The sequence below is a fragment of the Podarcis raffonei genome, chromosome 7 (assembly GCF_027172205.1).
Source record: "Podarcis raffonei isolate rPodRaf1 chromosome 7, rPodRaf1.pri, whole genome shotgun sequence".
In the NCBI taxonomy this organism is placed as follows: domain Eukaryota; kingdom Metazoa; phylum Chordata; class Lepidosauria; order Squamata; family Lacertidae; genus Podarcis; species Podarcis raffonei.
Window position 1 is genome coordinate 65,622,051 of NC_070608.1, and position 16,033 is coordinate 65,638,083.

The 16,033-nt window shown below is 48.0% G+C and overlaps 1 protein-coding gene across 1 annotated transcript; it reads left to right on the plus strand.

Moving 5' to 3' along the window:
- Positions 1-10,208: 10,208 nt before the first annotated feature.
- On the plus strand, positions 10,209-15,751 carry LOC128417824 (tubulin beta-2 chain). The gene is made up of 4 exons (XM_053397014.1): positions 10,209-10,373; positions 12,368-12,476; positions 12,929-13,039; positions 14,464-15,751. Exons 1-4 carry the CDS (start codon positions 10,317-10,319, stop codon positions 15,522-15,524), a joined length of 1,338 nt encoding a protein of 445 aa, XP_053252989.1. The 5' UTR covers positions 10,209-10,316; the 3' UTR covers positions 15,525-15,751.
- The last annotated feature ends 282 nt before the right edge of the window (positions 15,752-16,033 follow it).

Below are 16,033 nucleotides of genomic sequence, written 5' to 3' on the forward strand. Positions count from 1 at the left end.
GGATGAAATTGATTATATATATAATCTGTTTGGGACACGGGTGGCGCTGTGGGTTAAACCACAGAGCCTAGAACTTGCCGTTCAGAAGGTCAGCAGTTCGAATCCCCGCGATGGGGTGAGCTCCCGTTGCTCGGTCCCTGCTCCTGCCAACCTAGCAGTTCAAAAGCACATCAAAGTGCAAGTAGATAAATAGGTACCGTTCTGGTGGGAAGGTAAACGGTGTTTCCGTGCGCTGCTCTGGTTCGCCAGGAGCGGCTTAGTCATGCTGGCCACATGACCCGGAAGCTGTACGCCGGCTCCCTCGGCCAATAAAGCGAGATTAGTGCCGCAACCCCAGAGTCGGCCACGACTGGACCTAATGGTCAGGGGTCCCTTTACCTTTACCTTTTTATAATCTGTTTGCTTACGCGCCCACTGCTTTGCTTCCTTTCCTGAAAAAGAATGGCGGGGGGAGAGATCTGCAACAAATCAATTGGTTCTGTGGAACATCTCAGAGTGTAAATGTCAGACAGGCACCAGCGACCTAGAGGAGTGATGTCTCATCTGACCACTAGATGGAGGATATTTCTTATTCCTGTCTGGGGTTCTCTTGTCTGTTATAAATATTAATGAGGCACTCAGGAGTTGCTGATTCAACTTTTTCTCTGTTCGTGTGTGCTGAATTTAAAGGGGAAACGTGTCTATTTAAAGATGTACCCTTGCTTGAAAGAACAATCCTGTAAAATTGGCACTACACAGACTTAACAGAAATAGGCAACAATTATTTCTGCAATCTCAATCCTCCTTTTTCTAGTGGCTGTGGTTTTGAGATTTGCCATGATTCAGAAATTCACCTTGTTCACTGTGTCTTTTTCTTTTTAATTGCAGGGATGTGCCTTCATGTACGTTTGTGCAGAGAAAATAAACAGAGCTTGCATGTGTGAGATGTCCAGCAGAATGGGAGGGGAACAAGCTACTCTGCAGAACAGGGTGTAAACTCCTGAGTCGTGGGTGCTCTTCAAGCTGGCTGGTGGTCCAAACTAGAGGTCACCAGCCCTTTTCATGTCCAGGGGCACATTTGGAAGTCTAAGAAGTGGAAGCCAGTGTGGTGTAGTGGTTCAGAGCGGTGGACTCGTAATCTGGGGAACCGGGTTCGCGTCTCCGCTCCTCCACATGCAACTGCTGGGTGACCTTGGGCCAGTCACACTTCTCTGAAGTCTCTCAGCCCCACTCACCTCACAGAGTGTTTGTTGTGGGGAAGGAAGGGAAAGGAGAATGTTAGCCACTTTGAGACTCCTTCGGGTAGTGATAAAGCGGGATATCAAATCCAAACTCTTCTTCTTCTTCTTCTAAGAAACTCAAGGACACCACAAAATGCCTATTTCACAGAAGTAAAAAGCTGGGGAGACCCCCACCCCAAAAACACAAAAAACCAGGCAAAACATCAACACTCCCCCTAATAAATAAAGCTGACAAAAGGAAGCCCCTTCCCACAAAAAAAAACCTGTCACAGACCCAACCAAAAACAACAACAAAAGCAGGGAGAGCTCATTTTAAACAAAACTAAAAATTTGAAAGCACAAGGAGTCTCGAGGGACACTAGGAGAGTATTTGAGGGTTCCATAGTGCCCACAGGCAGTGTTTCCCCCACATGGGGGTACTAAATGGTACTCAGTACCGGCACCCCTTTTTCTAGAAGAAAAGCACTGCCCACAGGCACCAAGTTGGGGACCCAGCCACTAAACCAAAACAGCTACGTGTTTTCCTCGCAGGGGAAAATGTTGAAAGCAATTTACATAGTTTAATAGCTACTGACTGAAAATTCCTGTTAAGCTGGGTTGGTCTCCTTATGGCTGGAGAACTCAGGTTTGAGCATGAGATACTCAGCAGAGCATGGAGAAGGTCACTCTTCGGACTTTGGGGGAAGGGAGCAGAGCAATTTGAATGGAGGGATGCAAATTAGTAGCTGAAGTCCAGTGGGGGGGGGCGGAGTCCATTGTTTTTTGAGATTCTGCTGCTTGCTGTATGTAGGGTGCCTGTTTGCTCCCACTGTGCTCTGCTTGCACATGTTTAAATAAAGCAAAGACCCCGTAAGTCTTCAGTGCTTTTTTCATCCTGGCTTGCTGGAACTTCACACCAAGTGGAAGTGGACTTCAATTCTAGAAAAGAAAGTTTGGGAGGCTATCCTTGCCACCCTTGTAGCAAACTAAGGCCCGGGGGCCGGATCCGGTCCAATCACCTTCTAAATCCGGCCCGTGGATGATCCAGGAATCAGCGTGTTTTTACATGAGTAGAATGTGTCCTTTTGTTTAAAATGCCTCTCTGGGTTATTTGTGGGGCCTGCCTGGTGTTTTTACATGAGTAGAAGGCGTGCTTTTATTTAAAATGCATCTCTGGTTTATTTGTGGGGCATAGGAATTCATTCATTCCCCCCCAAAAAAAATATATATATAGTCCAGCGCCCACAAGGTCTGAGGGACAGAATAAGTTTGCTGACCCCTGGCTTAGCCCCACCAGTTCTTGCTGTTGTACTCTTGCCACATTTCTCGGTCTTGTGCATAAACAGATTTCTACAGAGAGGTCATTGTCTAAACCGAAAGAATCAGGAGGCTACACATGTTACAGCACTTGTGGTACCCACCCATCAACAGATGATGACTGTTGCCATCTTTGATGTACTGGTCACCTGTTTTGTGGTCAGGAGAAGGAAATGGGGGACTGCTTTGAATTCAGCACCTGTTCCTCCCTCCCTCCAGCTGGCGATCAGTGCTGTTGTAAGGGGTACTAAGATAACCTATAGGAAGGAAATAAAGTGCTAATGGCGCAATCCTATCAGACACAAGTCATGCTGAGTTCAGTAAGGCTCGCTCCCAGGTAAGTAGGTACAGTACAGGGTTTTTTATTTATTTTATTGAATTTATCTACCGCCCTATACCCAGAGGTCTCAGGGCGGTTCACAGAAAATATCGTGATATATAAAATCAAAATAAGAACAATCACACACACACACACAAGTCACATTTTAAAAGGGTATAGGATGTTCCATCAGATCAGCCAAAGGCCTGGTTAAAAAGAAATGTTTTTGCTTGGCACCTAAAGGTGTATAATGAAGGCACCAGGCAAACTTCCCTGGGGAGAGCATTCCACAGATGGGGAGCCACTGTAGAGAAGGTCCATTCTTGTGTCTTCACCCTCCAGACCTCTCAAGGAGTTGCAGCATATGTAATACAGTCATACCTCGGATTGAAGTAGCTTCGGGATGAGTATTTTCGGATTGCGCTCCGCCATAGCTGTCAACTTTCAGATTTGAAAATAAGGGACCAGCAGCCTCAAAAATAAGGGATCAGCAGCCTCGGGGACAGTCTACGGGATATCTAACAATCTGGGATAGCAGCAGGAAGCAGTGGGAAACGGCACTGGAATAAGGGAATTTCCCCCCAAAAAAGGGAAGGTTGACAGCTATGCGCTCCACAGCGACCCGGAAGTAATGGAGCACATTACTTCTGGGTTTCACTGCTCGTGCATGCGCAGACGGTCAAAATGACGTGGAAGCAGCGAATCGCGACCCGCGCAGACACACGGACGCCGGTTGCGTTCACTTCAGGATGTGAACAGGGCTGCAGAACGGATCCCGTTTGCATCCAGAGGTACCACTGTACTGCTATTACTTAAGTCATAAACCACTTTTATGATATATGTCTGGAAAATCTGTCAGTTCTGACTGATCTGGATAAAGCTGATGGTACAAGGACTTTACACAATCACTTTTGTGCCTGGTATTTGAAGATTGCAGCCATGTGTGTGACGAGGAAAAGACAGCAAAATTAATTTGGTCTGTAAGTTGATTTTAAGCCAACTTTCGAAGAGATGTCTTTTTTTCAATGTATGCAAGAAATAAGACAATTCTATATTCTTGGCATAGCAGCTAGTCTTCATATTCTTTGCTTTTAAGCAAGGGAAGAATGCAGCCAAGAATGAAAAGGTTACAGGGTGTTGGGTGGCAGAGATCCTCTTTAAATGCAGCTTGTTTCCAAGACTAGGCTGGTTGCCTAGGAAACTGCAGAAGGTGGAATCTGATGGCCTGTATGGCCAGACTGAGCGTCAGAGCTGTGGGAAGAGTTTCAACGTAGGAAGGAGGGATGTCTCTGTGGAAGTAAAAGGAGACCTCGAAAAAGGAAAGTGGGACAAAAATTGCGAACCATGAAGATTTATTGCCCAACAGAATTTTAAAAATGTGCAGTGGAGAAACAATATCAGTTTAAATTACGTATACAGTAAGACCCAGTGAAATATCTCTTTCAAGAACAATGAGGAAATCGGTATTGAATATGATGGTGCATCTTCTCAACATATATATGGAAGTAGTGTTTAGTGTTTATTTCCTTTAAAGAGCACATTCCGTTTCCAATCACTTCCCCCAGAAATAGGGGGGAAATTAGGATCTTTTAAATGTCACTCTGCAGACGGCATTCGGAAAATTAAACCCACCTCCTACAGCTGCATTGGCTTAGGAATACTGTGAGTGTTGGGAGTATAGGGTGTTAGGGGAGGGGTAGTACCTCTGCTGGGGGACACATCGTGCTCCTTCTGGGGTAGTTTGTCCACCTTTGGTTCCCATCCTGCACTCAGTTCTTACCTATAGCTCCTAGGAGCCGTCAGCACGTGACAATAGCCACACCCCAGGAAATGGCTTTGACTGGCCAGCTAAACTAGGTGAAGGTAGCCAATGGGTTTGAAACCCGCAGTTAGGGACATCCCCTGCACGCGAAGACCGGCTCCAGCAGATTGAGCAGACAAGACCATCAGTGGGTCCAACAGTCAAGAAGGCGGTTTCTGCACATGCCGCCGAAGGAAGTGAGGGCCAGACGGGGCTCGTCAACCTGGGAAGGTAGCCCTTCTAGGAGAAGGAAAACTCAGATCCTAAACCTCCACTGCCTTGCAAGACATCTTTGGGAGAAGAAAAGGCTAAGGCGTAAACCATGGGTAGGCAACTAAGGGCCTGGGGCCGGATCCGGCCCAATCGCCTTCTAAATCTGGCCCACAGACGGTCTGGGAATCAGTGCGTTTTTACATGAGTAGAATGTGTCCTTTTATTTAAAATGCATCTCTGGGTTATTTGTGGGGATAGGAATTCATTCATTATTATTATTTTTTCAAAATATAGTCCAGCCCCCCACAAGGTCTGAGGGACAGTGGACTGGCCCCCTGCTGAAAAGGTTTGCTGACCCCTGGAGTAAACCCTACACAAATATGGAGTGGAGTTCCTAAGATGGTTGGATGGCGCCTTCTACGCCTCCTTCCGGCAATTCCTGCAGCCAAACTGGTGCCAAACGTCTTGCTCTGCTTTCCTTTGGACCACATCAGCGAGGCCAAGAAGGGGGTCGTGTTAGCTTGGCAGCCCAGGACCTTCATTCACGCTGCCCAGGCTTGTGCTCCAGGGAGGCCGCTTTGGTGCTGCTAACACAGCGGTTTGACTTCACCCCCGGAGGCACACTCCATTGTCTCTTGAGGCAGATGGATGCCAACAACTCTGGGTGTCATCAAAGTTGCACTGTTAATTATATAATAAGCCTTTTCGGGAGTGGTGGTGAATCCAGGACTGCAGTTTTGGGTTTGGCTGATCCTTGCCGCCACCAAGATGACAGGCCTGGAAAGTCCAGTTTTTTAAAAGAGGCGACCTACACAAACGAGAGCGGTATAGCGCTGCTTTTGCTCAACTCTCTTTCAGACTGCGGGTGGTTAAATGCTCTTTCAGACACTCCCTCCCTTTCTTTCTCCTACAGGAAAACCTCTGCCTACATGTGCATGTGTTGGAAAGGCAGCTTGTCAGGAATCCCAGCACATTCAGACACAGCAAAATACAATATCCATGGAGGGCTATTCTGTGGTTCCCTCATATATCTCGAGGAAACATGTCAAACAGAAGAAATGTGTATCGCAATAATAGACTAAAATTGGCTCATATGCAGCAGAGAGCATCCTATGCTGTCTGTATAATCAATATTTGACAGTGCTGTGTTGAGCTATATAAGGCAAAACAGGATTACTCTGTTCCTTGGAAAAGGAATAAAGAATATCGTTGACAAAATTCTATGCTCAGGTCTAAAGATTTGCTTTGCAAATAAAACAGCAAAGTCTTGTCTCACAAATATGGAAAACATGAGGTTATACATACCGGTTGGTGTCTCTTGATAATACTTTTATTTTTACACTTGATTTTAGCCAAAAGGCTGAGAAGCTGTGCTCCTTCACACTCCCTTCCTTCTTATTATTATTATTATTATTATTATTATTATTATTATTATTATTTATACCCCACCCATCTGGGTATAACCTTTTACTCTTTTGTCATTGTTTCTATCTTTTTAAGTATGCATGATATAATCACCTTTTAATTACTAGTTTTTTTATCCCTTACCTGTTTTAAGTCTTATGTGTTCAGTTTATCTGTTGTTGTTTTTTAATCTTATGCTGGTCTGTGACTAAAATAAATTTGAATACTCATACTTTTATTTTTATTTCAATTTCTTCCAAATTCTTTGGAAATCCTGTAGTCTGGGAGTTGTGTTACTTATAAAAGGAATATAAGGGTGTTTTTTTAAAAAACAAAAAAAACCCAGCCTGGTAGTTTAGCAGAATATCTGACACTTTTTAATTATATATTGCTCTATTCCATTTTAGAACACTTGTATGTGTCGGCGGTTCGAATCCCTGTGATGGGGTGAGCTCCCGTTGCTTGGTCCCTGCTCCTGCCAACCTAGCAGTTCAAAAGCACGTCAAAGTGCAATTAGATAAATAGGCACCACTCCGGCGGGAAGGTAAACGGTGTTTCCATGCGCTGCTCTGGTTCACCAGAAGCGGCTTAGTCATGCTGGCCACATGACCCGGAAGCTGTACGCCGGCTCCCTTGGCCAGTAAAGCGAGATGAGCGCCGAAACCCCAGAGTCGGCCACGACTGGACCTAATGGTCAGGGGTCCCTTTACTTTTACCTTTATGTGTTTTAAGATTATACGGACTTTTATCTGCTACAAAATTGCATTTTCTCTTTGTTGTAACTTGCCCTGGGATTTCCTTGAGAAGGGCGGGTAATAAATCTTATAAATGATAACCAAGAATTGAAAATAGTGAATACTCAAGGGATAAGAATTGGTAATTGGCTTCTTAAGTAGTAACGAGGAGCATTAAATTTCACCCAATTTTATTTGAAGGTCAATTCCACTTATGTTCAGTGAGGCTTCACTCCCAAGCGTAATCTTGGATTTGCAATTTCGCTTGTCTTGTTTCTTCGGAAGGAAGATCCACTGTGTTCAGTAAGGTGGATAGTTTTATGGGAATGGAGAATAAGCGCTATTAAATTCGGTGGATCTGCCCCACCCCCGGAGTAAACACACAGACCAGATCGAAACGTGATACAGTTATAGTTCTAGCTGGCTAGAAAACAAAGGGGGGAAATAAGCTGCTCCTTTTAGCCACTTGCTTTTGTTGTTGTCTGTCTGCTGAGCACACAGAAACAGAATGAAACGCGTTGCCTCTGCTAATAGCAGGTTTGAGATAAAGCGCTGCTGCGACCAACCACTCAGGCTGCGTTGCGAGGAATATGGTGTGATACCATTCACGCCCTCTGTCTTCCCTTCCTCCACAGGCACAGCAGCAAAATATGCAAGAGAGCAAAAACCAAACTGTTACCCCCTGGCTTGGATCGTTTCATCCTCTTTGCAGGGAGGGAGAGAGGACAAGGCGGAGTTCCCCTCCCAGTGACGATCTGGCAGAAGGCAGCCGGCAGCCCTGAGTCACCCCCTCCCGATATTACGTTGCTCGAAAGCAGCTCCGTTGCCAGCTTGAAATGTAGCCTCTCATCCCTGGAAGATGGGAAGCTGACCTCATCATTGTCTCTAGAACACCGGGCAAGGCGTAGACGGGAAAAGAGAAGACACCGATTAGCAACAGTGTTTATTGGCTGGGAAGAAAAGAAGTGCTGCGTCCTCAGACAAGACTTTAAAAATGAACCCAGAACCTTCTGCAGCCTTATTTGCAATCATCATCATCATCAATTAAAATAAAATAAAAACCATGGCGGTGAATAACGTAACATCAGCAATAAAATTATACCCACGAATCGCACTGCAAATCAAACGAGACTGATGCGTCTACATAGCTGAATCGCTCCTCAGGGAAATACTGGGTGAGCCGTTTAGCTAACCCAGGTCATGTAAAACGCTCCAGACGGAGCAAAAGATCTTTTTGAGACTCGTGCGTGAATTGCATTTGTTCTGGAAGCAGCATCACCCTTTAATGATGAGTTATCCGGCTTAAATTCGTCATCCTTATTTTTTTAAGGCATGCATTGCCTTGTATCTTGCTTTTGATCCAAGGAGCAAAAAGAATCGATGCGCTTATTTGGCTATGGTCCCCGAACCAGCTTTTTTAAAACTTCTTATTCCGCATTATTTGGAGCCTTGTAGCTGGGATGAGAAAGGGCCTTGCGGGTTTTGTTCAGTTGTATCACCAGCTCCTGCTCATTCTGTTCACGCGAACTAGCCTGCTTCCAGCCACACCCGGTGCCAACCCAGATTTAGCTGTGGATCTGACTCCAGAGCTTAAAAGGCGCCGTGGTCCTTTCCTCCCCCCCGCCACCTTGCTAACAGGGGGACTCGTCCTCATTCAAGTCACCCACTGGGCTCGCTCGCTAATAAACACGCCCAAACTCGTGTTTCCGCCTGCAGAAATGGGGAGCCAGGCAGGGGAGAGAGTGGCCTGGCCTTGCACCTTTGCATACCAGGCCTCGATCTCGACAGGAGTAGGGCGGGGAAAGCACGTGGGGAGAAGGATGGCAGAGAGAAACTGCAGCAAAGGCCGCGCCCGAGCGCGCTGCCTGCCTGCCACCTTGCAGCGTTGGCAGCTGCAAACGGGGGGCGGGGCGGGGGGTCTTCTCTTAAGAAACAAAAGGATGGGGGGGAGCCGGAGGGCGCGGCCGGATGCTGCAAATACTGCAAATGCCGGAGCCCTGCGCGCAGCAGATTCTTTTTCTCTTCCCTTCCTCCTCTGTCCCTGACCCCATCACGTTATCTTTTCTCACTGGGGGAGTCGAGAGCAAAGCCGCTCCACTCCATCCTTTAGAAGAAGAAGAAGAAGAAGAAGAAGAAGAAGAAGAAGAAGAAGAAGAAGAAGAGTCGGGGGGGATGTTTCGACTCCAAGTATATTTCAGGGGGAAAGTCCTGCTGGAGACAGAGAGGGACGAGGATGGAGGCTGTTTCTGTTCCTCCGGTCCATTTCAACTTGAAGCTTCCAACCGCCTTTAAATACATGGGGCGTCGCCAAGGAGGGGCAGGGCGTAGCTAGGATTTTTGTTAGGGGGCAGGCCTCTTGTTGGGGAGGGGGGAGAACTTCAGTTGGCTATATATTTTTATTTATTTTGTTGTTGTTGTATTTATTAATTGTATTAATAAATTATTAATTACTTTTATTAATTATACCGCCCTATACGGGGCCCTCCGGGCGGTTCACATAATAAAATAAAGATATAAAACCAAAAAAATACTTAATAAAAATAAAACAACGACCCAATAGGGCCCCCCCAAAAAAGCACATTTTAAAAGGGCATGGGATTTTTATTGATTTTGAGTGGCAGCTGCCTCTCCGTGTCCCCACCCCCGCTACACCAACATACAGTGCAGTGGTACCTCGGGTTAAGTACAGTGGTACCTCTGGTTACGTACTTAATTCGTTCCGGAGGTCCGTTCTTAACCTGAAACTGTTCTTAACCTGAAGCACCACTTTAGCTAATGGGGCCTCCTGCTGCCGCTGCGCCCCCAGCACGATTTCTGTTCTCATCCTGGAGCAAAGTTCTTAACCCGAGGTACTGTTTCTGAGTTAGTGGAGTCTGTAACCTGAAGCGTATGTAACCCGAGGTACCACTGTATATATATCAGAAAGCGAAGGGAGAGAGAAGAGATGGGTCAGCAATTACGATATGATAAACCTCCAAGCAAATGTCTGAATGCATTCTATTAAAAAATAAAATCAACCGAGGGTGGGGGAGAGGGGATGGACGGACTTCTGCGGATCCGTCGTCTCCCCCTGTCCCCCCCCCGTCCGCCGTCAGCTACTGGGCGCATTACATCACCCGAGCCGAGGAGGCAGCTGTGAATGGGAGTAGGTGGGGCTTGGGCTGCAGAAAGGCGGGCATCGGCGCTCCCCGAATAAAAGACAGCTCCCGGCCGAGGCGCTCCCTGTTGCTTGTTGCCGGTGCTGAAGAGAGCCGAGGTCAGGCAGGTGGGCGCGCCGGAGGCAGAAGCGGCCAGCGAGTGGGGGGTCAGCCCGGAGTCAAGCCGTCGCCATGCGTGAGATCGTGCACATCCAGGCCGGCCAGTGTGGCAACCAGATAGGGGCGAAGGTATGGTCTGGACAGGGGCAGGAGAGGAAAGGAAAGGGGGGCGTCTCTATTGTTACACGCGCTGCAGGGAGTCGCCAATTCCAGGCGTTCCACGCGTCTCTAACTCGGGTGGGGTTCAGTGACCTCGGCCTCCTGCGCATCGAAGGAGCCTATTCAGCAACTCAGCATTTTCTCTCTCTCTCTCTTTTTATGTCTTCGTCTCACAATTTTGAGAGATGTATTCTTCACCACCTCTACCCCCGCTCGGGTCTGCTTCCTCGACGGCGCGTTCATCCTACGCTGCAGCCGGTTCCTTTGTTACACGCCCCTTGCGGAGGGGAGGGAGGAGAATAGAAAATGCTGGTCGCGTTGGATAGTCCCATTCGTTGCCTTTGATGTGTGAGCGGCTAGCAGGAACCGGCGCTCTAATAAGGGGTCTAGAAAAAGGCGTTTCCTCATCCCGCCTTGTTGTAGGCACTTCGTGCTTTGAGTCAGCGCTCATGTCACAAAGACACACACACACAAAATTCCAAATCCGGGTGGTGTTGGTTTTTGTGTGTGGATGGGACTGGATCTGGTGCTTTAACATTTTATTTATACTCCGCCCATATGGCTGGGCTTCACCAGCCGCTTGTTTTATTTTTGACAAGTAAGGGTAGCTGGTGGTACCACACCCTCAGTGCTGGTACAGAGACAATATAGCTTTCAGTAAGTCGAGGGGGGTCTATAGTCATCTCTAGGCTCACTGGTATCCTCTCTTCTAATACGGTATTGGGCTAGATTCTGCAGTAAAGGGGATTTTAAGGTTCGATGAATAGTACTCCGTTTCCATGTTGCTTCCCTTGTGTAGGTAGACTGTCACAGTGCTTTCTCTGAATTCAGTTTGGGTAGATCATATGAGCTTATTATTTTGAGCTTGACTTGCTTGGGGATCTGGTTGCCCCTGCTGGGCTTTCCTCTTCTCTTTTGTGAAAGGGAACGAAGAAATACTGAATTCGCTTTGAAAATATTTAGAGTTGGTGCTACCACCTTGGCAGGCTATGCAGTAATAGTGTGGTCCACGCAGCATGTATCTCGAGGCTCCCAAGTGAATGGAAAGTGGTCTTTAACCTGCAACATTGCAGGGCATTTTTCTGTGAGCATAAAGCACCCCCCCACACACACACCTTAGACCTTAGTGCTTGCTCAGAAAACATTGTCACAGATCTGGGGACACATGCCCAACGGTCCTCTCATAAGTGAGTTTCCTAGCAGCTTCTAAGGTTACCTTTTCAAGGATATGAAGCAAAGAGTGGCTTTCTGCTGCCATTTTGGTTATGATCATGGGCAGAGAGGCTGGTGCTGGTTTGGTTTTGTGTTTGAGAGAACAGCACCAGGAGACAATAGCCTTTCTAGCGCCGCTAAGGTGGGGCGCAAGTGGGTGTGTACATGGGCTTGGTGGCACCTTTTCCTCCCCACTCCTCCAGACAATGAAAGATCATCATTCAATTTTTAAATACGGTTAAAACTGAACAAACCCAAGCACATTCAAGACAGAGGCTTGAATTACAAAAGATAGAGCAGAGAAAATACCTACAAACATAAGGAGTGAATTATTTATTTTTAAGGAAAGCAGTACTGAAAAATCTTCTGCAGCCATCCTTTTCTCACTGCCCACCATGCAACGTATTTCAGAATTATAAACGGAGATTTTAAAGAGCTGTCAATGGCATCCTGGTGCATTGTGGCTTCCTTTGTGGGTTGCATGTGGAGTATTGCAGCGGTGCTGTTTCTTTGTGCTTCGAGCTGCTGTCAAGGCAGCCACCTGGGCTGCCAGAGCTCTTAAGCGTTTGCCATGATCCGCCTCATTTCCCACGGCAGAAGCTCTTTTCAGCTGGGAATCTGGCAGCCCTGACAACGGGATTTTGGCAAGGCGTGCCAGCAAGCGGCATGTGGTTTTTTGGGGGGGAGGGGGAGTCAGCCTTCTAGGCATTTCAAAGGCAGTTGCTAATAGCTCTCCAAAATTCCCATTCCAGTTCTGGGAAGTCATCAGCGATGAGCATGGAATTGACCCCACCGGCAGCTACCACGGAGACAGCGACCTACAGCTAGAGAGGATCAATGTCTACTACAATGAAGCAACTGGTAACCTTGGGGAGGGAGCGGGGTGTGGGTGTGTGGGTGTGGGTGTGAGAGAGAGAGAGAGAGAGGAGGGAGGCCGGGGAGGAAAGCTGCTGATAGATTCTTCAAAAAATGTCACGGGCACTGGGAGAGCAGCAAGCGTGACAAAACCCTGGCAAGCCGGGGCCTTTAAGCAGCTATTGAAATCCTTGGCAACGCTTTAATGCCTACTTAAAATTCAAGCCTGGTTTCATTAGGCTGTTCCCTTTAAATCTGCACCTCCCCCACTCCTTTTATCTGTTTAGAGAGTTGCTGTGTCTCTCCGGTGAATAGTAATGAGGTTGCCAAGAGCATAGGAGCTGCCTTGTGTTGGGTTTTGTGCGGATTCCCCTCCCCTCCCCATCCCACGAAATCTGCTGACAGCAGGTCTGTAACGCTGAGTGTCTTTTGTCGTCCCTCCACCACCACCACTGCAGGTAACAAGTACGTGCCCCGTGCCATCCTTGTGGACTTGGAGCCTGGCACAATGGACTCGGTCAGGTCTGGACCTTTTGGGCAGATCTTTAGACCTGACAACTTTGTCTTTGGTAAGTGTTTCATCATGGCTGTTCTAAAACGGGTGGCCCAAGCGAAAATGAACTCAGAAGCTCAGGTCCTCTCTGCCTAGATCAAGGGTTTGCTGGCTAGAAATCTACCAATCTGTTCCAGTTCACCTTCAGTACCTCCTCTTCTCCTCCACCAAGCGAAGCATGAGTGCTACAGTCAGCTTGGCTTGAAGCCAATTGGCATTCACTTCCATCAGCATGTGCGGTCCTCTTTAAAGTTGTCAGGCATCAATCTCTGCGTAGGGTTCTGCCATTATGAGCTTTCACAATAGGAGTAGGATGGGCAAGTATGCATTTCCTGTTTCCCATGTATTGGCAGAAAAATGGGTCAAGGGATCATTCCTGCATCTCTCCCATGGTGAAATGGATGAGATATTCCAGGATTTGGGGCATATCGCCACAAGAGAAAGGGCAGCCTTCTCTCCCTTAACCAGAACACACCGTGGATAGCTCAGTCGATAGAGCATAAGACGCTTAATTGCAGGGTTGTGAGTTCGAGGCACACATAGGGTGAAAGATTCCTGCATTGCAGGGAGTTGGACTAGATGATCATCGATGTCCCTTCCAACTCTACAGTTCTATGATTCCATGTGTCAGGGGCTGGCCAGTGTCAGATGCCAGAGACTGGTCTGACTCAGACAAGGAAGGCAGGCAGTCACAGAGCAGCCTTTAATGAGGAGGAAGGGGGTAATTGCCCCCCTTCCTTCAGTGTTCTCAGTAACAGAGAGAACAGTAGATTAAGAAACCTCGCAGTCGGAGGAGGAGGAGATAGACAGCCCTGATAAAGTTGCTAGGCAACCAGGAGGGAGGGAGAGTTTGGAAGGCTCTTACTTTGAGAGCGGCGAGGATGTTCCTCCCTCCCCTCAGACTAGGAGGCAGGAAAGGGTTAAGGAGCAACGAAAGCACAGGGGCAGAAGGACAGGGAATCGGCGCCCTTCGTGCTGCAAAAGGGGAGGAGATTCAGAGAGAAGTTGGCTCATTGCCGCTCTCTTTGTGTTATTGTAAATAGACTATAAACCTGTCAGAGGCTCATTAATTCTTATTGGAAACTCCTGTCCATATCTGCAGACCTGACACTATGCTAGATTGACCATGGATCCCTGTTGCATGCAAATTTCTTGGCCATGCGGTTTAGCGTTTGCATGCAAATAAATATTTGGAGAAGATATATGAAGGAAATACCAATGTTCTAGCACTTGATGGATTGCTTATCCAAGAACACAACAGAACCATTTCTTAGGGCTGTTACAGACTGTGCCCCCCTGAAGAGGTCATAACCAAAATTTAAAAAGAAATGCACATTTTGGCTCCAGCTGGTCTGCTTTAGCAGTTCCACCCTTTATGCATTTAAAGTGTTGGCAGCTGTAGCTTCTGCTCGTTCATCACCTTTCTGCTTCCTCCTCTAGGCCAGAGTGGTGCTGGGAATAACTGGGCCAAGGGCCACTACACGGAGGGAGCGGAGCTGGTGGACTCTGTGCTGGATGTGGTAAGGAAGGAGTCAGAGAGCTGCGACTGCTTGCAGGGCTTCCAGTTGACCCATTCCCTGGGCGGTGGCACAGGCTCTGGGATGGGGACACTCCTCATCAGCAAGATCCGGGAGGAGTATCCCGACCGGATCATGAACACATTCAGTGTGATGCCGTCCCCTAAGGTGTCGGACACAGTGGTGGAGCCCTACAATGCCACGCTGTCCGTCCACCAGCTGGTGGAGAACACGGATGAAACCTACTGTATTGACAATGAGGCCTTGTACGATATCTGCTTCCGCACACTCAAACTCACCACTCCGACGTACGGGGACCTCAACCACTTGGTGTCGGCCACCATGAGCGGCGTCACCACCTGCCTGCGGTTCCCTGGCCAACTGAATGCCGACCTCCGCAAGCTGGCGGTCAACATGGTGCCCTTCCCTCGCCTGCATTTCTTCATGCCCGGTTTTGCTCCCCTCACGAGCCGTGGAAGCCAGCAGTACCGGGCCCTGACGGTGCCAGAGCTGACCCAGCAGATGTTCGATTCTAAAAACATGATGGCGGCCTGTGACCCGCGCCACGGGCGCTACCTGACGGTGGCGGCCATTTTCCGGGGCAGAATGTCCATGAAGGAAGTGGATGAGCAGATGCTCAATGTCCAGAACAAGAACAGCAGCTACTTTGTCGAGTGGATCCCCAACAACGTGAAGACGGCCGTGTGCGACATCCCTCCGCGAGGCCTCAAGATGTCCGCCACCTTCATTGGCAACAGCACGGCCATCCAGGAGCTGTTCAAGAGGATCTCTGAGCAGTTCACGGCCATGTTCCGCCGAAAGGCCTTCCTGCACTGGTACACCGGAGAGGGCATGGATGAGATGGAGTTCACGGAGGCCGAGAGCAACATGAACGACCTGGTCTCCGAATACCAGCAATATCAAGACGCCACAGCGGACGAGCAAGGAGAGTTTGAAGAGGAAGGCGAGGAGGACGAGGCTTAGGATGGCGGTGGTTTAGTGCAGTGGGGCAAGTTTAGTGCAATGGGGCAAGTGTTTTGGGGCACAGTCTGTTCAGCTCTGCTGATGCATGCTTTTTCAGTTCAACTTGGTGCTTTCTCTGCTGGCTTTGTCAGCAGATTTACTCGTTGTGTAACAGTAGTTGCAAAAGAGTTATGAAAAAGTCTTCTGTCTAAATGTCTGATACAAACATAAAAGGCATTTGTGTTTCACGCTGTTGTCTGGATTCTTTTATTGTGTTGTAAAACTGCAGAGCAGAAATGAAGCCAAGTCAGGGAACAGTGGGAAATTATTATGCTACTTCTGCGACAGAAGTGTTGCAGCCGTCATGCAAGTAAATAAAATGTGAATGAACTGGACCAATTATCAGAATGCTACATACCGTATTTTTCGCCCCATAGGACGCACTTTTTCCCCTCCAAAAATGAAGGGGAAATGTGTGTGCGTCCTATGGGGCAAATGCAGGCTTTCGCTGAAGCCTGGAGAGCGAGAGG